This window comes from Sodiomyces alkalinus (genome assembly GCF_003711515.1).
Source record: "Sodiomyces alkalinus F11 unplaced genomic scaffold SODALscaffold_8, whole genome shotgun sequence".
Taxonomy (NCBI): domain Eukaryota; kingdom Fungi; phylum Ascomycota; class Sordariomycetes; order Glomerellales; family Plectosphaerellaceae; genus Sodiomyces; species Sodiomyces alkalinus.
The window spans coordinates 1318711-1343309 of record NW_021167086.1 but is presented as its reverse complement, the minus strand read 5'-3'; the positions used below and the strand labels follow the sequence as shown (position 1 = coordinate 1343309).

The following is a 24599-nucleotide window of genomic DNA, read 5'->3' as shown; positions in this document are numbered from 1 at the left end:
CCTAGACTAGCGTGCTAGTACTATGAACCTTATATAGGCGACGCAGGGGCTCCGCTACGATTTTAGCGGCTCCGATAAGACTATTATTGGACCGGACTACTACTTATAGACGGCCTAAATCTATACGGAGATAAATACCACGCTAAGCACCGTAACGATACTACCGCGGGACCCAGGCGGGCCCTGCTAGGTCTAGAAGGACTTCGACCCCTTATAGGTCCCCTGGCTTATAGCTACGTAAATATAGTATACCGGCCCCCTTATAACTCTAGGAGATATCGACTTAGCACTAAATAGCCTAATCAGAGACTTTACGATTATAGCCAATAAGACCGTATAGCGCCGCCGCGGGGGCACCCCTAGACTCCTATCTACCCCTTAGTAGAACGCGGAGCTAACCGCCCTTACCTAGAAAGTAAGGCGCCTTTACCGTATATATATATATAGGAAGTTACGGAACCGATAGGACGAGTTCTAGGAAGCGAAGAAGCGCCACGATAAGGCTATAACGGTAGCGAAGCGGCTATACTAACAGCACCTACTATATAAGATTAGGAAGAACGATAACCTTCTTTAGCGATTATAGAAATAACTATAAATAAAAGAGAGTATACCGCTAAACCCCCTATTAGTACTACCACTACGCTAAGATAATAGCGATAGCCTAGCCACTATACACGTGGAGAAAGCTAAAGTCCTTAACCGGAAATTCTTCCTACCCCCCCTCCTTACTACCCTTAGGCCCCTAAGCGCGGAATTTCCCCTTAAATAGGATATCCGCCACGATATCACCGTAGCGAATATATAGGGGCGCCTTAAAAAGACTAAACCCTAGGCGGTATTAGGACCCGATAGGCTCTTAGCAGGGCTCCTTATAGTATATAGACCTCCTCTATACTAAAGACTAAGCGCTATCTTTATAGCGTGCCTCGAAGTAGGTTATTACCCGAAGAGGTGCCGTTATACTACTATAGTAGTCCTTAAGAAGGAAGGTCGGCCGCCGGCCGATTATGAGATAGTAAAGGGCTAATAACCGATATTACCGCTTAACACGATAAGTAAGGTCCTTAAGGGGATACTAGCCGACCGTATCGCCGCTATAGCGGAGGAGTATCGGCTCCTCTAGGAAAGATAGATAGGTAACCGGACCGGGCGGAGTGTAAAGACAGTAGTATAAAGAGTCACGGAGGCTATAAGGGCAAGCTATAATATGCCCTGTCCAGGCATATCTCTGGACAGCCAGTACTATTGGACTCAGGGCTTCTAGAGTTCGGAATAGCGACCTTTAGGTATAGAAAATAGGGTGTAATAAAGATATCCTTTACTAAACTAAGGGGGAACCGCGCCGAGGGTATATCCCTCGGCCGGTCCGGTCTAACTATAACCCGAGTATCTATACTACTCTATTCCCGCGCGTGGTTCGGGCGCTATATATTCCCTATCGGTACGGATAGTGCCGGAGTAATATATCCTCTATCCGTGCGAATAGCGCCCGCGCTATCCGCTTTATAGGTAAGCGGATAGTGCTTATGCTATCCTCGCTAGAGGCATATTATATACCCCAGGTAATAAAAGCCCTATATCCCGCAGGCGGTAACCCACACGGAACTAATAGCGCGAGGCGTATAGACTCCTACGCTGCGGGAAGGCGGCGCCGCCCGGTTATAACTTTAGTAACCGCGGGCGGCGATAATACTCACGATAGAAAGGAAAACGTGGTTATAGTAATATACTATATTACGCTAACTACGCTAACTACTACTCTGTGTAATAAGATATATAAGGGGGAAGTAAATTGCTAGGTAGCGATAGGGAGTAAAAAAAGAGAGTCGAGAGAGAGAAACAAAAATAAGAGAAAGCAGGCTAACTAACCGAATATATCTTCTCGGTGCGTTCCTACGCCCGTGCCTAAATACTTATAGTAAACTAATATACCGAAACCCTAGTACTTAAACTATACGCCGAACTTAAAGTACTTTATAACGCCCTATTAGGCGATTACGGTATTCCTCTATTATCTAGCCTTCGCTAGTTAGATCTCGGTAACCTTTAGCGGTTACGGGTTAGTATCTAGGAAACTCTAATATAATACCTCGCGATTAAGGATAATAGCTATATCGTCCTCCGTAAGGCTAGCCTTTTCGTCCTCGATTATTAGCTATAAGTTTCTATAAGAGACTATAACGCCCTTCTTACTCTAGGATTCGTAGTAGCGCGCTATTACTACGGCGCGCCGAATAACTGCCTCGGTAAGGTCCGTATCGTTAATATACTATTTTACTAAATATTCGCGCTTATTATCATCTAGCGCGCCGAGTATATTTAACTTAGCGAGGTATACTAGTTTACCTATATACTAAAAGCCCACGAATAAGTTTAGCTCGGCGGCGTTCTAGATATCGTGGTTAACTATATACTCGTTAATAAACGCGGCCGCCTAGATAGTGACCTGCAGCGGTAGTACGGTAGCACGGGAGCGCTAGTTAATCTTACCGAATATTTAATTCCCGTGCGTAAACTCGGTAAACTATACTAGCTAGGATAGGTTATTTAGGCTCACCGCGAAGCTCTTCGCGGCCTAGGTGTATAGCACCTTAAGGCTAAAGCGGGCGAATATTCGTTTAGCTAAAGGCATTAATATATAACCCTGGTAAGGGCGCTTAGTGCCCGTAATAGGCGAGGGGGCGTTAGCGGTGCTTAGGATAGCACCGAGTCGAAGCCCGGCGAGGATATTAGCTATACTATAGATAACCGGCGCGGGGGTAGTCTATAGCGATTATAGAAAAGCTTAGGACTTAGCCGCCTAAGGTTTAATATTAGCCGGGTAGTGATTTATCTTACCGATAAAATCGGCACCGTTAATCTTATTACCTTATAGTATTTCTAGGGAGTTAGCTAGTCCGAGGCTTAGGGATACTAGATTATAGACTATATATAGGATACGGGCGGGTATTATAGTATCACGTAGCTATAGGGGAGGGGTGCTAGGGATTAGCGTCTAAGCGACCGCTATAGTATTACGCGGTAGTAGGGAGGCTAAGGGTATAACTATAGGGCCTAAACGACGATTAGTGGGGGGATTAGGGAGGAACTAGCCGTTTACCGCCTTAGGGGCGTTATATCGAGCTATAGCGAGGTACTATTCGAATATTCAGGAATACTAAGGCTAATTAGCGATATCGATATTATTATCTAGTAAGAACTGCGGTTAAGGGTATAAAGCGACGATTTATCGCGCGATGTTTATAGCGACGGCACGCTCTGCTTCCTCGGCTAGGGCGAAGACTATATGGCGGAGGCGACGGTTAAGGGGGTTATCGTATCTAGTGTCGACGGCTTACTAGCGATACCTTATAATAGTACTTTTATTATCGCGTTACTACTACTTAAACACTAAACTAGTAGATTATAGCCCTATAATATTATAGTTCTTATCATTAAATAGAGTAAGGGCTCTGAATTAACCGTTGAATATAAGTCCCTCGCCTGATTTTCCCTTAGTAAAGTACTGGGAGAACTCCTACTAGAACTCTCGGTCCTTAGATCGATATATATCGGATAGGTATTCCACGATATAGTATAGGGGCGTGCTAGCTATAAACGAGGGGAGATAGACGGGGAGGGGAGAAGAAAAGCGAAACACGGAATATATATAATACTATAAGAGACTAGAGGGGGAGATAGGGCTTAAACTACGGGCGATCGGTGTTATATAAATAAGTTAGGGAAACACGATAGGGCCTGGCTTATTCGCGATAGTAAGAGATAGGGAAAGGCTAGCTAGGATATTAGGTGTAAGAAGAATTTTATAGTCGGTTAGGTGGGCGGGCTAATCTAGTAGAATATCGCGGTTTATATTATTTTTATTATACTACTCTGTTTTTCTTTTATATGCTTACCGTTCGAAAATTAGATAGTAACCCTTATGCCTTCCCTTACCCGAGTCTAAGGCCGTTCGCTATAGGTGGATAGCGTATGGTTACCTGGGGTAACTAGGGTGGCTCGGGTTCTTTATTCAGTGCCTAATAAGGCCGTAAGGCTATACTAAAGCCCCTTAAAGATTCTTTACCCCGGGTATTCTTTAACCTATCTACTTCTTTAACGTCCTCTAGCTCTAGGGTTTTATATAGCGTTATTTCCTTTGCCGTGGCTTATAGTATCTCTAAGGCCCTTTATCGTGCTTTAAAGGCTTTAACTATTTCCGGTACGTCTATCGCCTACTTCGGTATCTATATATTCTATTAACTAGGCTATCCCTTCTATTAAACTAGATACTCGGTACGGGGCTTATCCCGGCCTTTCCGAGTAGTTCTCTTATCTAGGATAGCGTTAATATTATAGTGCTTATATAGGTCTTACTATTTATACCCGTTATCGTCTAGGTCGCCGGGGCGAACCGGACCGCTACCGACTTCCCGGCCCGGGAACGGGTCCGAGCCTGGTTCCTTCGCTAGCTAAAGATAGGTAATACTAATAACCGGGTAGATATTAAGCGTGGCGGGTAGATCTAGACGATATACTAAAGGTAAGACCTGCTTCTTGACCTTAAACGGACCTATTCGTTACTAACTAAGTTTAGTAAATAGCTTACCGGGTAATACGTATCCTTAGCCGAGATTTACGAATATAAAATCCCCCGGTACGAACCGGATACTATAGTGTATTTTATTATATAAACGCTTTATATATATTTAAGCTAATACGATAGATAACTTAGCGCTTTCCTAAAATAGTTCCCGAGCGAATTACGGGTTTGCGTCTCTAATTATATTAAGGGAGATATTAGTTCGGATACTATATAGTAGTTCGTTTAGCGAGTAGCCTAGGACTTCCCTAAAAGCGTTTCTTTTTTGTTTTCTAATTTAATACGTGTATATAGCCCTAAAGCTATAGCACGAGTCTATTAAGGAGACTAAGCCAATAACGAGTATCTAGTTATTTATATAACTTATATATAAAAGTAAAGAATATACGAAGCAGAATTATTAGTCCGGGGCTTATCCTTAAGTGGTGGTGCGCGCTCCCTGTAGTTCCCTAGGCTCTAGGGCTCGATCGTAGTAGTAAGTGTATGGGTGCACTTAATTACGCGTGATAGGGTACGTACCCTCCCCCCCTAAGGAGGGTACGTACTAGAGGCAGTGTGGTTCCACTTATCAGCGCGTAAGCTAACAAATATTATCGCATAGGCAGGACCACGATATAGTCTATAGGGGATCCAGGGGGGTTCCACTCTAAGACTAAGGGCTCCGGATATCGGGGACTTCGGGCATTAGGATATAATAGTGGTGGATACCGGAAAAGACCGGATAGGATCCAAATAACATAGTATCTATAACAGAGTCTTCACCACCTAAATTAAGGGTATAAGAGACTCTCCTAGATATAACTTGATATAATACACACACACGAGATTTCTGCTCTACTAAATTGATTATTCAAGTGCCTTTTGACGTGCGATAAATATCTCCCCGAACGTGCGGGGACCCCTATAATGTGCAGGAGCTCCGGGTAGGTCGCGCGGGAATTTTGTTATAAAAAATCGCGCACGATTAAGGGGAGTGGGATTCGAACCCACGGCCTTACGCGGCCACTAGGCGTATCTACTACCTACGCTATCCCCCCGCTAAAGGCATTATTTAGGTTAAACTATAGGGCGATAGTACCCTTTGTCTATAGGATATCCGGGTAAGTGGCGAGGAATATACGAATAGCGATCTTAACCGTTTAGTTCTTTTATTCTAATAGCCCGTTTATTAACGGGTGCCACGCTATTAAGAACCTAAGTAGTATACTAGCTTCTTTCTAAAGAACTATTTAAAAGGCTAATAGAAACTTAGGGTTATAATCCGAGATAATACCTCTAAGGATACCCTAGTTCCTAATCTAGAGGAATTAGAAGAGGATATAAGTTTAGTCCTCCGCCGTATAGGTGCTATAGCTAAGGATAAGAAGGGTGGCCTTCGTGAATCTATCTATTACCGTAAGGAAGGAGTCGAATAAAGGGAACCCCTCCTTTTACTAGGGAGAACCGGCTAAGGGTACCTGAAGTAAGCCGATAATAAAGTCTATAGCGATAGTATGGAATAGAATAAAGGGAGTTATAATTAGCTATATTTCGCTAAGCGGGCGTTAGTAATTAGTCTAATTAGTAGCGTACGTTAAGTAGTTAGCGATATAAGACTCGATTTCCGTATAGAGCCTAGGAATAGCGAAACGGCTAACTAACTCGTACCAGGTTCTTTTAACACCGAAGTAGTAGCGCTTATCGTGGGCGGCCTGGATAAACTCCTAACGTAGGGAGAATAGGATATAAAGATAATATTTCCCGCTTTATTCTAGGTAGTAGAGGAGCCTATTATCTAACTTAAACGGGATCTGAACCGGCGAATTATAGTCTTATACCTAGGTAAGGATAGGTCCTTATTTAGTATCGTTAGTATAACTATTATTAATTCTTTATTATAGGTTAGTATTTATCTTAAGCTTAAAGAAATAATAAATAGCTTAATCACGCTAAATCCGTTCTAGTTCGCTATTATCTTCCGCTTCTGGAGGGTCCGTTATAGGTAGCCGGGAGATGGCGTCGGCTACGATATTCGTTTAACCGGGGATATACCGATAGTCTAATAAAAACTAGCTAAGGAACTCCGAGGAGAGGATAAGCTTTATATTTAGCTTAGTCTTATCCGTGCTAGATAGCGTGGTGGACTTTATAATACTAATAGTAGCGGTATAGTCTATAAGAATAACGGTCGGATTATAATAAGCGGACTAAATAATAGTTCGGGTCTTACGAACGGCCTATACTAGGCAGACGACCTCTAATTCGGTCGGCTAGTACTTCTACTCGGCTATATTAAGACCTTTACTAATATAGAGTACCGGGCGAATAAGAGTCTTACTAATAATACTTTTAGTAAGCGATTTGGTTTTATCGACGAGCTAGAATAGTATAGTTAAGAATCCGTGCTCTGTAGAGGCGTTTAACTAGATAAAGAGGATTTTCCTGAGGTTATAGTAGAAAAAGCAGATATTAGAGGTAAGTGTATCCGTAATATTCTTAAATAACGCTATTTCTTCGGCTATAAGCTCGAATACTATTTATTTAGTATAGGCCTTATATACTTAGCCCTAGTCCTTTCTGAGCTAATAAGCCTCGGCGAGTAGGGTAGTCTTCCGTTATTAGAGGGAGGTAATTCGGTAGGCGAACCTCGGGATAAAGTACCGTAGCTATGCGGTTATACTAATCTATTGCGTAAGTGATTAGAGTAATAATAGTGGACGGATCCTTTATAGGGCGCTAATACGTTCCTTTATATTAAGAGGCCTAAAGCGTCGACCTCGAATCCTAAGAGCTATACCGCTAAGTAACCGATAAAGGATTTACCCAGGGAAATAAAGATCCGTTTCTAGCTAAATAGCGATAGGACGGCTTCTAGATATTAGGCGTATTCCTCCTCGGTATCGGAGGCTATAATAATATCGTTAATAAAGGCGGCGGCGAACTTCTTACACGGCCGGAGTAGCTTATCTATATATCGTTAGATATAGGCCGGCGAATTACGGAAGCCTATAAGAGCGACCTTCGAATATTCTTATACCCGATATAAAACGATAGTAAACCTCTTACGGTACGGCTTATATACCGGGAACTAGTAGAAGAAGGCTTAAGCGTCGACTACGGAGATAAGCTTCTGTCGAACAGACCATAGTCTTTTTAGCTACGTAATAGGCCGGATTGCCAAGAGTATAATCCGGGTAGACGCTTACAGAATCTACACTATATAAAATACGATAGCAGCGTTTCCCAAACGGTCTAAGACAGTTATAATTATACATAATTACCTTGATCAATTTTAACCTATCTTATAACGATTTTAACTACGCTTTATCTAATAATTAAGAGTCTTACTTACTAAGTAAAGATATACCTATTTTACCTACCCTTTAACCTTTACTACTATCGATTTAAGAAGCTATCTAGCCGCACCGATATAGCGTGTTAATCTATAAATAACTATTAAGATATTGTATCTTAGCCCTATTACGTATAAAACCTATAAGGATTAGGAGCTCTGGCGATGCCTATACGAATCGGTTACCACCTATAATACCGTGTGGCGGTTTCTCCGCCTAGTCGATCCGACTTAATCCCCTAAGGAGCCTATAATACCGAATTACGACTCTTTCCCCTCTATAACGCTTAGGCGTACCCCTATATAATATCTTAACCTTACGGACGCTGGCTAGAAGGCGTACGACGTCGAAATAGCGCGCTAGAAGATTCTATAAACGTAATATAATAGCTACTTAGGGGGGATTAACGCTATACTAACCTAGCAGGTTAATACTATTAACTAAAACCGTAGATAACTACTATAAGGAGGTATACCTCGTAAGGTATACGAAGCCGTTAAACGTAATACGGATTAATACTTAGCCACACGCTAAACCGACACCTATAAAGAGTATATTAAGTATACCCGTTACCCTGCGAATAGCCTTAAGAAGCTCGGGGAGTGGTTGGATAAGTGGTAGCTACTACTATAAAGCTATAAAAATACCGGTTCGAAGCCCGCCACGTATATATAAGTTATAGATTTCTTTAGAGCTATACGCCCCTATACCGGCCACGATTAGACTAAGGCCGAGGGACGCCTTACAGATAACTAAGCAGTTATACCCGAAGACCTTTACACCCTCGGCCAGAAATATATTAATACTAGACTTAAAGACCAAGGAAAACGCGGTAGCCGCCGCGCTATAGTATTCCCTGCACTATATACCGGAAGCGAGGAGGGTGAAAATACCTTAGATACCACGGCCAAGCCCCGTAAGAAGGGCGGCCGTGGGAAGAATAAAGCTAAGAATCCTACTACCGCGGTATCTATAGCTATACCTTCTACTACTTTAACTAACCGTTCCTCTTCTAAAAGACGTTAATCTGCCCTCCGATAAGGGGAACCCTATCGAGTGTATGCTACGCCGTATTATAATATTAACGCCTAGTACTATATTTTTCCAGAGATAGCGTTCGACGGCTAAATACCCTACGAAAACACTAAAATAACTATCGACCGGATCCTTAAATACGACCCTGCTATACGCGCGGAAGTGGAAGAACTGCGCGCCGTAAAGAAGCTAAAGAAGGATGTAGGCCGGGATTCCGTATAGCTTAAAGAGGCGTGACTCGCCCCTAGCTGTGTCTCCTACGTCGCTAGCTTTATAGCAGGAGTCGCTACTACTAGTTACCCTTTTCGAGCCTTTACTATCCTCGATTCCGGCGCTACTATTCACATTGTTAACGATTTTTTCCGATTTTCTGATTTTGTACCCGCTACGCAGGGAGACTACGTGGTCGTAGGCAGCTTATCGCTGTCTTTTAAAGCTTACGGTAATATGACCGTGAGATTAAACGGACTAATAGGAGGCCTCGATTTTAGACTATTAAATATCGTATACTAAAAAGATTTTACCTGTAATTTAATCTTAAATTAACGGTTACGACTACGAGGATACTAGTAGGATTAGAAGCCACTAAATAACTGTCTTCGGTGTTCCGATAGATCTATACTATAGTAGCTAAGTCACTACTTCGATTAAACCGTTATTAAATATATACCCTCTAACTAATCTACGGCTGCTTTTCTAGGCTCTTCTTCTACCCGAAAAGCCGTCTATAAGTCGACGATACGCTATCTAAGCACTGCGGAGGGTATCTTATAGTATCTACGACTAGGGCACGCTGGCCCTAAACCGCTTAGGCACCTAGAAGAGCAGACGTAAGGGGTTAAAATAAAGGGACTAATAACTATCGACTACGAGGCCTACGAGCTTATAAAGATTAAACGGTATATTAGCAAGCACCCTTATACCGTACCTGCTTCCGTAGGGGAGAGATAAGCGATTAATTTCACGGATTATAACCGAATATCCGACGGGGACTCGCGGTTTATATTTTTTATAGACTATTATAATGCTTTTACGGCCACCTATATTATACAGAGTAAGCTAGTAGTGGATATCCTCGTAATAAGTAAGGAATGCCTCGTCTAGGTGGACTATTAACTAGGCTATAAGGTGCGCGTTTTCGAATCTAATAATAAGCTAACCTAATCCCACGATATTACTTAATTCCTGCGTAAAGAGGGTATCCTTTTAGAGGCCTCCGCTGCTAATACTTAAGTGCAGAATAGGGGTGCCGAATAACCTACTAGAGTAATGATTTCGAAAGGTCGTGCGATGAATATCTATGTAAAACTACCGCTGTTTATATAGCCTAAGGCTATGCCTATAGCTGTATACGTCTATAACCAGACGCTATAAAGGCAGTAAAAGGATTAGAAAACGCTATACAAGGTCCTCTTTAAAAGGAAGCCGATTTTATTATATCTTCGAGCTTACAACTATAAAGCGTACGCGATAATAAAGGACGCCTAAAAGGGCGCTAATAAGCTATTTAATCGTATCGCTCCCCGCGCCTATATCGGCTACCTTATCGGCTACGATTCCACTAATATCTTCCGTTTCTAGGTACTAGGCCGGACCTACTACCGCGTTATTCGCACGCGCGATATAGATTTTACTAAACACGCCTTCTTTAACGGCGATATCGCCACCTTTAAGGATAACCTCCGTTAATTAACCGAGGCGTAACTAGAAGACCTAATTAATTAGATCGAGTAGGAGAGGGCTAGAGATTCACGGCCGTTTATAGACGTATAAGCTAAGGACCCCCCCCCCTTTATATAACTGCTTATTTTGAACTTAACCCTTTACCGGGGGAGCTTCCCCCCGGATCCCCTTCCTTAACGGCTGTACCGTTAAGGTTATAGTCCGTAATACCCGGCTGTGAGGGGGTAGAGGAGGCTATCTTAAGTTAATTAGGATAAGATTTAGGTTACGAACTATATAATTTAGCCTGTATAGCGCCTGATCACCGTCTATATCCGCCTGATCTATTATTTCCTACTTTATCAGTAACTCTACTATCGGTTATAGCGCTAATAGTAGCTGTGATATTAGGAAATCGTGAATTCTTTACGGTTATAGCCGTAGGGTTCCTTATAGATAGAGGAATACGGTGCTACGATACCCCTATAGTTATAGCTATAGGGCTCCCTGTGGATAGGGGAGCGCGACTAATTAGGTAAGGAGATAGCTGGAAAAGAGACTATTAGGTTATTGCGTTTAACGCTAGCCGCTACGCCTCTAATATATATATATTAAATAGGACTCCGCTAACTAAATTACGGTTAAAAAGGTCTACGCCTATAACGCTGTAGCGACGCTTAATAATACCCTGCGAATCCACGGCCCTAGCGGTAGCCACAGGAAGTATAACTCGGGAGGCTATCTCGGGAAATATAACTCCGGCGGTTACCCTGGCGGCTATAAAGATTCACTGTAAAGACCTCCCTCCTCCTCCGAAGAACCCTCGCGATATACCCTTTTACCCTTATGGCTACTTATTCCGATAGGTATAAGAAGACTACCTATAGAGCTATAAGGGGATAGGGTTATAGATACGGGTGCCGGTATCTGTGGTAGATGGATATTAGGTTCTTAACTTAATATAGGTGATAATATATAAATTCGATCAGTATAGGTTTCTATATAAATATAAGGTAAGGCTTATAGTACAAGGAGATTAGTAGTATTAATCCTTACTCGAGGAGACGTACACAGTAACGCTAGTAGGACGGTTATTCCGCGCGTTAATAGCTATCGCCGCCCGATTTAACCTTACGTTATTATAATTCGACGTTATAAACGCGTTTATACACGCGCCCCTCCCCCACGATATCTTTATATACCCGCCGCTAGGCTTTCTAGCCCTTAGGAGTCGTTTATACCTAAAAAAGGCGTTATATAGACTTAAGGAGTCTCCACTACTTTAGTAAAAGCACTTTTCGGCGATCCTTTTAGCGGATAGCTTCTAGATAGTACCGTAAGAACCGTGTTATTTTCTGCGCCGCGGTTTAATCCTATTCTTCTATATTAACGATATCGTTATTGCTTATAAGGAATAATATAAGGCGTAGATAGAGTAGGCCGTTAATAACCTGCAACGCCACTATAACCTATAAGGTGGCGATCCTCTATAGTGGTTCCTTAGTATTAAGGTTATTCGCGACCGCGTCGCCTATAAAATCTGGTTATTATAACGCGATTATATTACTAAGTTAGAACGCCCATTAATGCCGAATAGTAAGTATAGTAGTAACTATCGCCTAATACACCTAATTAAGGTTATAGAGCTACTACCCTATTTAGGGACCTCGACTAACGTTAAAAGCTATTAACGGAAGATAGGATCTATACTATACGTAGTAGTGATATCGCGGCCTGATATCGCGTTTATAGTATCTAGGCTATACCTATTTAATATTAATCCAGGGCCTGTTTACTATAAGGCCGCCGATTATCTAATCCTTTATCTGATTAATAGCTAATCGTTTGCGTTGGAACTAGGGGGTGGTGATACTATCGAAATCTATATTAACGCCTTATTTGCCGATAATACCCTTGATCGAAAGAGTAGTTAAGCGTACGTGATACGCTTATTTAGTGGTATAATCGCGTGGCGGGCTAATAAGCAGGATACGGTCACGATGTTAATAACGGAAGCAGAGCTATTAGCGTTAGTATAAGGTGTAAAAGAGGGTATCTTTATATAACGCCTATTACTTAGTATAGGAGTGGAATTTAACGATCCGGAATTAAGGATCTTATGCGATAATAACTAAACGATTCGATTAGTTAATTCGGAGATTAGCACGTTAATAACGCGCCTCCGCCACGTTAATATCCACGGCCACTAGTTACGTTAAGTAAGGGAATAAGGGTAAATACTTATAACGTACGTTATAAGCGCGGAAATATTGGTAGACAGATTAACGAAGGCGTTATACGGTGAGAAATTTAAGATATTCAGGTCCTACGTAGGAGTAATAGATATACGGGAACGGCTATAGTAAAAACAGCTAGAGGAAGTCCGGATAGAGTATTTAGAGGACCTAAAGAACGAATTTAAGGGCGGCTATAGCAAAGAGATTATACAGGCCGTATACCCGTTATATCTGCCAGTTGTAAATAGCTTTAATCGTCTAACTAACGATTTAGGGCGATTAAAGGGTGTATCAAATAGACTATAGTCTTTTCGGTTACGTAATAGGCCGGATTACTAAGAGTATAAACGGGGTGGACGCTTACAGAATCTGCACTATATAAAATATAGTGGCAGCGTTTCCCTGACGGTCTGACACAGTTATGATTGTACATAATTGCCTCAGTTAATTTTGACCTATTTTGTGACGATTTTGACTACGCTTTATCTGACACCCCTAAGGCCCATACCCACCCCCGAGGCTTATACTAATACGATACACCCCCCTAGTTAGAACGGATACACATTTCCGAGATAATCGGCTAATTAGAGGCCTCGGTTTAAACCGAATAGCTCTTAATCCTTTCTGTCGTAAAAACAGTCTATCTTAAAAATAATCCTCGAAAAGGCTTTTAAAAACGCTCTTAAACCGATCCTTTTAATCGTTTGATTTAATCTTAATCCACGGCTTCCAATTAGTCCGATTAGGTCTATCGCCGCCTGTTTAATTATATCGTAGGGACGCTTTAGAGAAGCTCCTATAATAATAATAACGCGTTTAAATCCACGCCCTATAGGCGTAGCCGTTAGTTATATCTCCCGCGGGCGTAGCCGTTAATGGGTATCTTTTAGTGGTATCTCTGTAGTAATAGCGGTGCCGAGGATATCTCTATAGTAATAGCAGTGCCAAGGGTATCTCTATAGTAATAGTAATACCGATAGTTCCGCAGTAATAGCGGTAGCGAGGGCATCTCTATAGTAATAGCAGTGCCGATAGTATCTTCTACAGTAATAGCAGTGCCGATATAACGAGGAGATCTCTCTACGAGGTCCCGTAGTAATAACGGTTAGTTCGTAGTAATAACGGTGGTTTATAGTAATAGCGATAGTATCTCTGCAGTAATAGTAGTGTCGATAGGATTCCTCTACCGAAATAATAGATTAAATATCCCATATAGACTTAAATAGCACCTTAAGGTCCTACGCGAGGTCCTTAATTAATAGCTCGTTATTATTAATCCTCTGCCTATTCGTCACTATATAGATATAATATTATTCCCGAGTAACGGGATATATCGCGGCGAGCGTATCTTATACCTAACGATCTATAAAAGCTATCTCGATAACCCTAGTTTATTAGTATCCTATTAGGGTAGTCTTCTAATTAGTAATCTATCTATCTATATCCCTAGGGATAGTCTTTAGCGGCGTTTTAACAAGCTAACGATATTAATGTAAAGCCTTATAGCGTTAATCTATAGGCGTAGGAGCTGCGTGCTTATAAAGAGTGGTAATCCACGCCCTCGTGTTATTTATTTAGTCTCCTAGTAACACTTTAAGGAGGTCGCTAAGAGGGTCGTAAATCGTGTCTAGGATATAGGAGCGTAGGTTATTAAGTTCTTATTGCTAACTATCGTAGTCGGCCTTTTCTTCGCGGTAAACGCGGCGATCTTAAAGGTATCGCGTTCTTTTTTAGTCGGAGAGGTCGTTTATTAACTTAGGAGCCTTAACGCTATTCGCGGCTTCGTACTTACGTATATTAGGTAGTGTGGGCTTAAGTAGCAGGGAGGCTTCTGCTTTATCCTTATCTAGTTAAGGATTAAGGTATTCCTTTTAAAGAGAGGAGAACTTCCCGGGGATACTATATTCCTATATAATCTAATCCTTCTAGGTAATTAGGATCTATTAATCGCGGTGAATATTAGAGGATATCTTCTATTACTTAAGCGAAGAGGTTAATTAAAGAAGAGGTGCTTATACTATAGTTACTTTTATAGTGGAAGGGTAAAAAGGATAGCTTAAAGGTGTAGAAGATATTAAATAGCTTTTAAGCATTGTAAACCGGGCTTATAACTATCGTATGTTAAAATACACTTTTCTAACTCTTGTGACTTAGGGGAAATCTTCGCGTGTATATATTATAGTAAGTTATAACGTGTGCGAGACCGTTTACCCTATTTTTATAAGGGGCAGTACTCTTCCGGAAGTACTGCTTTATTTAGATCCTATCCGGTATTTTACCGTGGGTCCACCCTTATTATTTCCTGATCCCCGAGGCCTGTGCCCACCCCTAAGGCTCGTGTCCACCCCCGAGGCTCGTGCTAATGCGACAAGATTGACCCTAACAACCAATCTGCGCGGTTACAATAGCTTATATTTCCACCTATTAACTTAAATTTTTCATTTTCTTATATAGCGTATACATCAAAAAGAGAATCATAAAAGCCGAGAGCGCTAAAGGCGCCCCACACCACTATCACTGCCTAGGATTAAAACGTCTAAGCCCGTTAAGAGAACGTAGGTGGTTTAATTAAGGGCCTATCTTAGGCGCTAGTACAGATAACTATTTTGCCAGTACAACAGTGGGGCCCACCAAGTATAATAAGCTACCTAAATACTAACATATTTTATATATACACTTCGACTACCTAAATATAAAGATATAGCACCTTTTCCCCTTAATCCATCTATTATTGTATACACCGCTAAGTAAAGGCACTACTAAACTACTAGTAGAAACCACCACTAAAAACCACCACCTAGCGATTATAATAGCCGAAGACTATCCCTATAGCTCCGACCTACTTTCTAGGGTTTATATCTTATATAAGCAGGGCTTTAAAGCCCTACTTACCCACGCCTACTCGAATAGATATAGTCTTATTATAAATAAATAGTATCCCCGTAATATAAATCCGATACGTATCGCGTACTATACGGGAAAGACCGGGCGCCTATAGCTTAAGATACCTAAGCCCACGAGTCGAAGCGCCGGAGGACCGGAACCTAAATAATAGCCTACCCTTTTAAAGTTAACCTACGCTGTCGCGATATGCTTAGGGGGTAGGTTATAAAGGCTATAGTTAAGCGTGGAGGTAGCGGCGAGCTATTAAACTATAACTATAGCTAGTTTAAAGCTAATCCCTCCAATCGATTCCGTACTCGGGGTCTTATAGTATATAAAGATAAGATTATTAGTATATAGAATAGCGGCGTTCGACCCCGCGAGATCGGGATAAAGCTCCGGATCCTAGAATCCTCTTCGGAATCTTCTTCAGGTTAGTAAAAAGATATAGTTCGATAGATTATAAGGTCGGATATCATAGACCTACTTACTCGTTACTGCTAGGAGGAGCTCGCTAGTAGGACTCTAATTTAGTAGCTTTACGAAGTGAGTTTATCTCCTGCCCTTAATACTTAACTATATACTAACTTACTAATAACTTAATACCGAAGATAGCTTCTTTTTTCGCGATTAACGCAATTAACTAGGCCGACTCTAGTATCTCTTTATCGTGCCTAAATCAGTAATCTCCCTTATATAATAAGCCCCCGATATTCTTATTATCGACGTAATCTATAAGACTAGTAAGTTTAAGATACCGCTTCTTAATCTCTATAGGATATCGCCGCTACGTAGATCCTTCTTAATTACGATCGTTTTCCTAGATAACGAAAAGGAGCACTAATATACTTAGGCACTCGAGGCTTTAATAGAGTATCTTTTAAGTAAGGGTTTATAGTTACCGCGATATATTATTATAAACCAGGAGCTTACCTTAATAAATACCCTTAAATCCTATATAACCTTAAGCTCGGTTTCTAATATTCTATACTATTAGTATATTAATATAAATATACTAGTAAAGACTAAAGGCTTTTTTCCTAAGCCTATAAGGCTAGCTAGTAGCAGGGTTAAACTCTACCCTTCGTTTTATGTCTTTTTAAAGGACTAGAACGTATTAATTTTAAGTCTAATAGTCGAGGTATTCACGGATCGAGTCTAAAGTTTCTAGTAATAAGCTAAGCACCCAGAAAACGTAGTTAATTATACCCTAAGTGCTTAGATTAGTCCCTTTAAAGAGAAGAGTATAGATTACTTCTTAAATACTATACCTTATTTAGTAACCGAACTACCTCTATTATAGAGTCTTTATACACTAGCCTTAAGCGGTATCTCTATATCTTTATAGGCAATCTAACCACTATTTTCCGTAGCCTACGGTTATATTAGAGTAACTGACGGGCGGACCTCTTTTTAGAGAGATAACGCCGAGTTAATAAAGTGGAATTCCCTACTAATAGAGTTTTCTTTAGCCTTATTAACTAGTAAATTATTCTATAAGCTCTTAAACGGCTAAAATTCAAGCTTTTAACCCTAGAAAAGGTATATAGAGACTAGTTACCTAGGCCGCCGCTAAGGCCCTCTAGTCCTTATACTATAACGATCTCTTTAGGGTTACCTTGCTAGTATATACTATTTCATTACCGCCGCGATACCGAGCCGATTAGTATAACCTTAATTAATCGGCACTAGTAATAGAATCGTTAAGATATAACTACTAGTACTACGCTTCTGCCTCTAAGCCTTAGGCCCTTAGAGCCGATAACGGTACGCGGAAAAGGCCGGCTAAAAGGCGCTATTAAGATATCTAATACGGGGAAGAAAAAGGGCGAAAGGAAGAATAGTACTAAACGGCTTCCTTTAGCCTTTAAAATCGCGGCTATAGAAGAGTAACGCGATACTATACCACCCTACTACCCTCCCACTACTAACGGCCCCCCCCGTACCCTCCTACTACTAACGGCCCCCCCTGCTCTAACCCTATATAAGGCGGGTATATAGGTTCCTTAGTAGTCTGCCCAAGTTTTCGAGGCTATAGAGTTAATAGATAAGCCTAACCCGGAGGCGTATAATTTAGAGCTTATTTCTGCTACGTTTAAGAGTAAAATAGATACGTTATTAAGGAGCGCTAAATAAGATGCTCTTAGTCGGCAGGAAGATAAAAAAGAGATAGAGGAAATAAAGGCGATGCTATCTATTCTTAGAAAATAGAGTTATCGTGCTAGTTATTATAGTGGTTTAGTTTATATTTACGCTTTAATTAATTCTCCACTACTATATCTTTATATTTAGATACTCGAAGTGTATATATAAAATAGGTGTGTACTTTAGTAGCTTATTATACTTGGCGGGCCCTATCATTTTACTAGTAAAATAGTATTCCTTACTAGCGCCTGAGATAAGCCCTTAATTAACTCTGACAGGTTAGTCGGCAGTTCTGTCAGCTGTCGGCACTTGGACCCCAGTCGGAATAAACGATTGGCCCAGTCGGAATAACCTCACCCCACTTTATACTCCGCCCACCAAACTTGCACCTGCAGTTCAGAGCTACCACGGGAGGCCTTTTGATTCTAAAGAGCAGGCCCATGCCGCTTTTATATGTTAAATGGATTGACGTTATTTGATATGTTGTTGAGGACTTGTTCTGATGGGTATATTTCAAATGTCCGCATATCCTACGACGGTGGACAAGGATCCTATCTACGTTATTCACGGAGTAGGGGGGCCAGATCAGCATCCTGAGAGAAGTCTCTGCCAGTGTCATCGAAGTCTGGCGAGAACTACCGAGGCGCCCACAAATACATCAGTCTACCGCATGGGCGCCCTGGACTTCTCCTTTCTCTTCACCTTAGCAGAGGTCGAGGTCTGGGAAGGCGAGAAGGCAATTGAGTGGTATTTCTGCATGCCTGGCAGTCATTGAGGCAGTCGCCCGTTCGGCCTGGGGAGTTTAGGTGTCCAAGCAGGTAATTAATGCAGTCATGGAAACATAATCATAAATAAATACGAGAGCTCGCCATAAGTCCCATCTACTGAAATGCCATACCTAAATTGTCCCGTCCCGCCTCGGTTGGTGTATCAGATACCAGATACTAAACCATAAGTGTATTACCATCGGCTCCCGCCAGCTTGGCTCCCCTTGGATCAAAAACCGCCCCCAGTGCATACGCGGGATGCTATTCGAAGAGCACTCGCAATACTCCCCGTCTGGCCTGCAGAATGTCGTGCGCAGATTTCCACTGAGACTTGTAAGATCGGAGGGTTGCCCTTCGCTACTCGGGGTGTTCCATCCAATCGTTATAATGACTGCCGTCCAGCTCTTCCACTTTCCAACTATGGTCCTGGCCTCGAAGGAGTTGGAGTTGCGGATCCAAGTAAGCATCGTCGTACATCGGCAACGCTGCTTCGCCCGAAATCAAATGGTGAGGCCATCTTTGGTGATCTCCTAGCAGCGGGTCTCCGTACCCGCCGCCGCCGCTATCACCATATGAATGTCCGTTAGGCTCTGACATTTCCGGGCCTAGTACCGAGCCCAATACTCCATGCGGCGGCCCATGCCCGTACGGGTCCAGTGGCTCGTACCTCTCGTCTATCAAGCCAGCGACATAACCCATTGTAGGCGAGGGTCTCCTGATCACCATGTCCTCCATGAAGCCGGGCGCGTCTTGCCGTTGACGGGCACTCTGTTGGTAGTATTCACCAGGGGGCAGGATATCATGGCCGTAAGAGCCCGGTAAGGACCTCTCCACGTCACTGCAGTGGTACATGTGGTGCGACGACATGGCCGGGGGACTTCCTGCGATGGCCGGGTATGAATGGAAGATGGACGGGGGCGCTTCATGTCGGGTATGATTCGGCCTCTTCGTCTGTCTGTTCTTGGGTACCGCCCGGCCTGTAGCCCAGTCAAAATCGTCCAGGTCACCGTCTTCGGATCGCAGGTTTCGATCTTCTTGCGGTTTGGGCTTGGGCTTCGAGGGCGTAAACTTGTACCCGGGATGGGCTTCCTGGTGGTTCATTCGTTCGATCTTGGCCCACTCATTGAACTGCCCCCGTACGTGCTCTGGCTCAAGTGGCCAACCGCTTCCGCACACTTGTGAGACCATCTGGTGGTTGTTTTGTGTACAGAGGCTCTTAGCTAGGTTCTGATAGGCCTTGCGGTACAACATGAAGGCGTTCATAGGGCGCTTGATCTTGCCAGGCGTTTTGCTCTGCTCGACTTCCCTCATCCGTTCCTCTGCCGGTCTGTTAACATAAGCGTCAATGTCTGCAACAAGGACTTCGGGGTGTTCCTCAGCTAGCTCGCTCAGCGGGATCCGGATTTCATCAATCTTCTTGGTTGCTTTGCTTTTGTCTTTCTTCTTTCGCGGGCTTTGTTTCTCTACACGGGCGCCCCGCGCAGCCAGGGGTTTATTGGTCGACGGTCGTTTCTGGATTGTCAAGCCACTTCGTGTCGTAAGGACATCTGCGCCGCGGGCAGGCGTGGGAGGCGAGGTATCGGGTGTGTTGTACGGCTGTTCAGATACCAGTAAGTTACCCGAATCACTTACTGTCTGTTTACCCACTGGCTTGGATCCCCCCCTGAGCCGGGGGCTTGGGGGGGGGGATTCGCTTACTCGATACCCCGACTCGCCCATGGGATTATATAGTGCTCCTGCTCCTTCGTACCCTGTATGGTACTGCTACCCGATGTCAGTCGATTATAGCAGTGAGGCACGAGGCTACCGCCCCAGATGGCAAGAACAGTGCTGTCTCACCATATGCGCATCGTGAGTTCTCTGGCGGTATGGAGATGGGTTGTTGTAGGGCAGCTCGTGTTGTGGGCCGGGCGTCCCAAGCCTCGACTGCGGGTGTGGCCGCCCCATTGGGGCTGTGTCTGGAGAGAAAGGGCCCCGCGGATATGAAGTTGCCGCGTTATGGCGGATCAAGTGATGAAGGCCCTTCTGGTAAATATCTTCGTTTGAGGGAGCGGGTGAGGGCGGCGCTGCTTGTTCCATTCCAGACAGGAACTGGTCACAGCCGGAGACAGTGCCCAGAAGCGAGGTTGATGGTATGTTATGAGAAGAGGAGAGCTCGACGGGAACAGTAGAGGTCCAGTTTACATAAACCAAAACGTATCTTCGCCTATCGACAGGTTGCTGCTCGTACCAGTGAGACGAAGTCACTGAACTGTCCAAGATAAGGTGGTACTAAGGGGTTGATGCTGGCAGTAATAGGTGAGCTTCGGGGTAGGGTTTTTGGAGTAGGAGTCTGGCCTAGGGTGGTTTCGGGTCGTTGCAACGGAGTGTTGTCTAGCTAAAGAGGGGAGAGCGGTTTTCAGAATTGTTCGAGAAGCATAGGGTGAGAAGGAACAGGAGAAATACGGTGCCACGACTGCAGGTATCGAGGGTTAATAGACTCCGAGGAGGTTGTGGTCGGTGCGGTACCTGCATAGGGAGGGTGGGCAGGGAACAAGGGGACATGGGATGAGAAAGGGATGCAGGAGACTGAACATAGATGGATGGTGGGTGAATGAATGGACAGTTTGTCTCTCACCTGCATGTATCAGTGGTGCAAGGATAGTAATAGACGGGCACGAAGTGTGAAGCTCTTTGCAAGGGGCTGTCTGGACATGGAGCAATGCTGTATGTCATAGCCCGGCACTCCCGAGCCTAGCCACAGCGCCGGGGCAGTGGACAGATGGTAGCCCACGGAATGGGTAGAGACGAGTGTTCTATGAATATCTCCTTATGATGGCAAGCCTATCCCGTTTCCACGGGCCTTGAGCTAACCCCCACCCCAGTTCTGTTCTTTTGTTGTCGCTATTCTCAGTCGTAGTGGAGTCTGGGGGATAAAGCATCTTGGAGAAAGGGGCGGAGATTGTCTTTGTTCCATGTCAGTGGTGTATCTATGAAGAGAGAGAGGAAGTTCCGGCCCATCAAAGGGCTTGGCCTGTTGTCTTTGGCGGTCAACTCACATGCCCTTTTCGCCCACCCTCTCCCAATTACCCAGCCTGGGAAAGTACTTCGTAGTCATGAGTGCAGCCGATGTTGGCTCCAGGCCCACTTCTGCTTCTGCGTTGGGAGGCCATCCAACAGCAGCCGTAATAGACCAGTGGACTGCCGCATCCGGCCATCACTTGCCTGGTCGTCTTGTCACCGACACAGGGATCGATGTTGAAAGGATCCCCACGTAACTGCATAGAAGTTCAATGTATGGGTATCCCTCCAGCCCTACCAGATTCCCCATACCTATTCTATCTATCCCTATCCTGGTTAACTTGCGTCTTGATCCTCTGTTTGATCGTATCCACCCCCGGCGAAGATACGGCTCTGTCCAAATGGCTGTCACTTGCCGAATGAAAGTCAGGCCGGACCGGGAGGTCTGACCTGGGTAGAGTCGTAATTTTGACGCTGTTCTGGCATCGGGAGACCGCAACTTGTTCCGCCAATGAGGAGTTGACGCTGGTGGTGCCACGACAACATAACTGACTGGGTAGACTAGACCCGTTCCCCAGCGGTGTTGAGAGTTCTCTCTAGGCGAGCAGCTTCTATCTTGTCTGTTGAACCCCCCTCCCTTCCCTATCGCTGTCCCTCTTGTCCTGCGTTGCTTTCCACAGTGCGTACTGATAAAAATGGCCACCCTCTCCACCAGTTCACGCATTCAGCCGCTCATCTCACTAATCAGAAGGTAATTTTCAAGAAGAGATAGATTTGCTCCAGATAGTATCCTTCAACAACAAACATACGAAAGTGAAGTAGCAGGAAAAATAGGCTCCTCTCAATATTTGTACTAAGTAGAAGGGAGACGAGGGGCGAAGATGCCCATTCTTCCGGGTCCGGGGGCTAGAGTGGAGGAACGTGAAGTGTGTTTGTTACCTTATGCTGCTGCAATGCCGGAAGCGTTGGTGCACTTCTCTATGATTGGCTTGATTTTTCCCATTCGTACCTACCCGGGAGGGGGGGTTTATAGGTCAGAGCTCGGACAGAGACTTTTGCTCTGACCAGAGCCAGGACAGAGAAATTTCTGTCGACATGATGTTCTAAGACTGTTGACAGACTGACCAGTTATCGGGCTCTGTCCTATACCCCCCTAAACCCGGGTAGGTATGGTGCGCCCCAGCCGGAGCATGCTTAGCTTGACGGGTATGTACGGTACTTCGTAACGTTGTAGCTGGAGTAGGTACGCCTATTCATACGTAGAGGTACCTACCTTAGGTACCTAGACACATGGTCACTAAGGTACCTTAAGGTAAGATAGGTACCTAAGGTACTTAAGGTAATGTACCCAAGGAAGTGACTGTTATTGGTGTTAGCACAAGATACATCTGATATGTCATACGCACTCCGTAGGTAAGTCCCCACCCCGGCTTTTGGCCTTTTGGAACACCACTTACACCAAAAAAGTGCTTTTTCGACCCCTGCTATTTTATTTAATAAAATAGTAAATATTAAAAAGATAAAACCCTATATAGATAAAAAGTCAAGTACTGATATTCTGTTTATAGTTTATATATAGGTCTAGTAAGACCACCACGGCACCACAGGGGGACACTTATAGCAGCGATATCGTTGCCACCGGCGGCCTTCACCGCTATATACGCCTTATAGAGATCCATGGAACGCTATTACTGCTTTTTAGTAGCGGAGGGGACCTATTAAGACGATTAGAATACGCCACTACGGCACACCTATAACACCACGACGGCACTAGCACGACTTATATCCTTATATAGATGCTGGCTATTAGCATATTAAAAACAGGCTATACTAGTTCCTATAGTATTAGAGCAAGCCTCCACGTCGTTTACGTAGGTGCCTAAGCGCTTACTATAACGTATATAATTACCCTAAATCAGCCACTACGGCACCGTATCAACACTACTAGAGCTTATATACGGTATAAACCAGATTAAGCCTTTCTTATAACGGTTACAATATTTATTAGTATTAGCGTTATTACTAGGAGAAGATATCTACGACTATTAGTATACTACCGCGGACGTATTACTACGCTATAAAGAAAAACTTATATTAAACTACTACTACTAATTACTTATATATATATATAGATTAATACTATACTGTATAATTAACCCTATACTACTACGCTACTATAAGGCTACCGCGAGACACTTATAGTAAAATTATAATAGGAATATACTAAGAAAACTAAAGGGGTTTACTAGTTAGTATAAGCCGTAACGATAAACCTATAGGACCGTAAGCGGGAATAGATTAGGAGGAAACCCTATAATAAACTCATTAGCATTATAGGAGGAAGAGGGAGGTTTAAGGCATAATCCTTAAGGGACGCAGGGAGACCGAGGCTAAAGAGCCGTAGCCGCCGTATAGCGGAAGCGCGGTAGCGCCCCCTTAGCCCCCCGCTCCACCGATAAAGATTAGCTTAGGCTAACTTACCTAACTACTAGCCTACTATACTTCCCGTTAGCTATTAGCCTAGAGGTAAGATCTAGATACGTAATAGGGAAGAACCGGGGCTATATCGGCCCCGTAGCGGCACCTCTCTACCTAAGGAAGTGTATAGAGGTTTTTTACCCGGGTTTTCCCCTCTATAGCTACCCGAGAAGGACCGTATAGCCTAGGAAGGCTCCTATGGATTAGTTAGGATAGCGGAGTAAGATTAATAATAATAATAATAATAATACGTCTAGTAAAAGAGCTATAATATAGCTTAGAAGTTAGGACTTGATTATTTACGTATTTTAGTATATGTTTTCTTAGTAACGTAGAATATAACTAAGAATATTCATAATAGATCCGTATTACTCGTGAAAACTATTAATATTAATATTAATATTACTATTATTATTATTATTATTATTATTACTAATAATATCCTTAATATCCTTTAAGTATATCCTTCGTACTC

The 24599-nt window shown here is 43.3% G+C and overlaps 1 protein-coding gene and 1 non-coding gene across 2 annotated transcripts; both read right to left on the bottom strand.

Annotated features, from left to right (window-relative positions):
• Positions 1 to 5550: 5550 nt before the first annotated feature.
• Positions 5551 to 5622, bottom strand: SODALDRAFT_t150. The gene has a single exon. It is a non-coding gene; the product is annotated as a tRNA-Thr (tRNA).
• A 13206-nt stretch (positions 5623 to 18828) lies between these two features.
• Positions 18829 to 20856, bottom strand: SODALDRAFT_213417 (hypothetical protein). The gene is made up of 2 exons (XM_028607293.1): positions 20345 to 20856; positions 18829 to 20242 (listed from the first exon to the last, which is right to left on the bottom strand). The coding sequence occupies exons 1-2, from the start codon at positions 20363 to 20365 to the stop codon at positions 19004 to 19006; spliced, it is 1260 nt and encodes a 419-aa protein (XP_028464832.1). The 5' UTR covers positions 20366 to 20856; the 3' UTR covers positions 18829 to 19003.
• Between the last annotated feature and the right edge of the window lie 3743 nt (positions 20857 to 24599).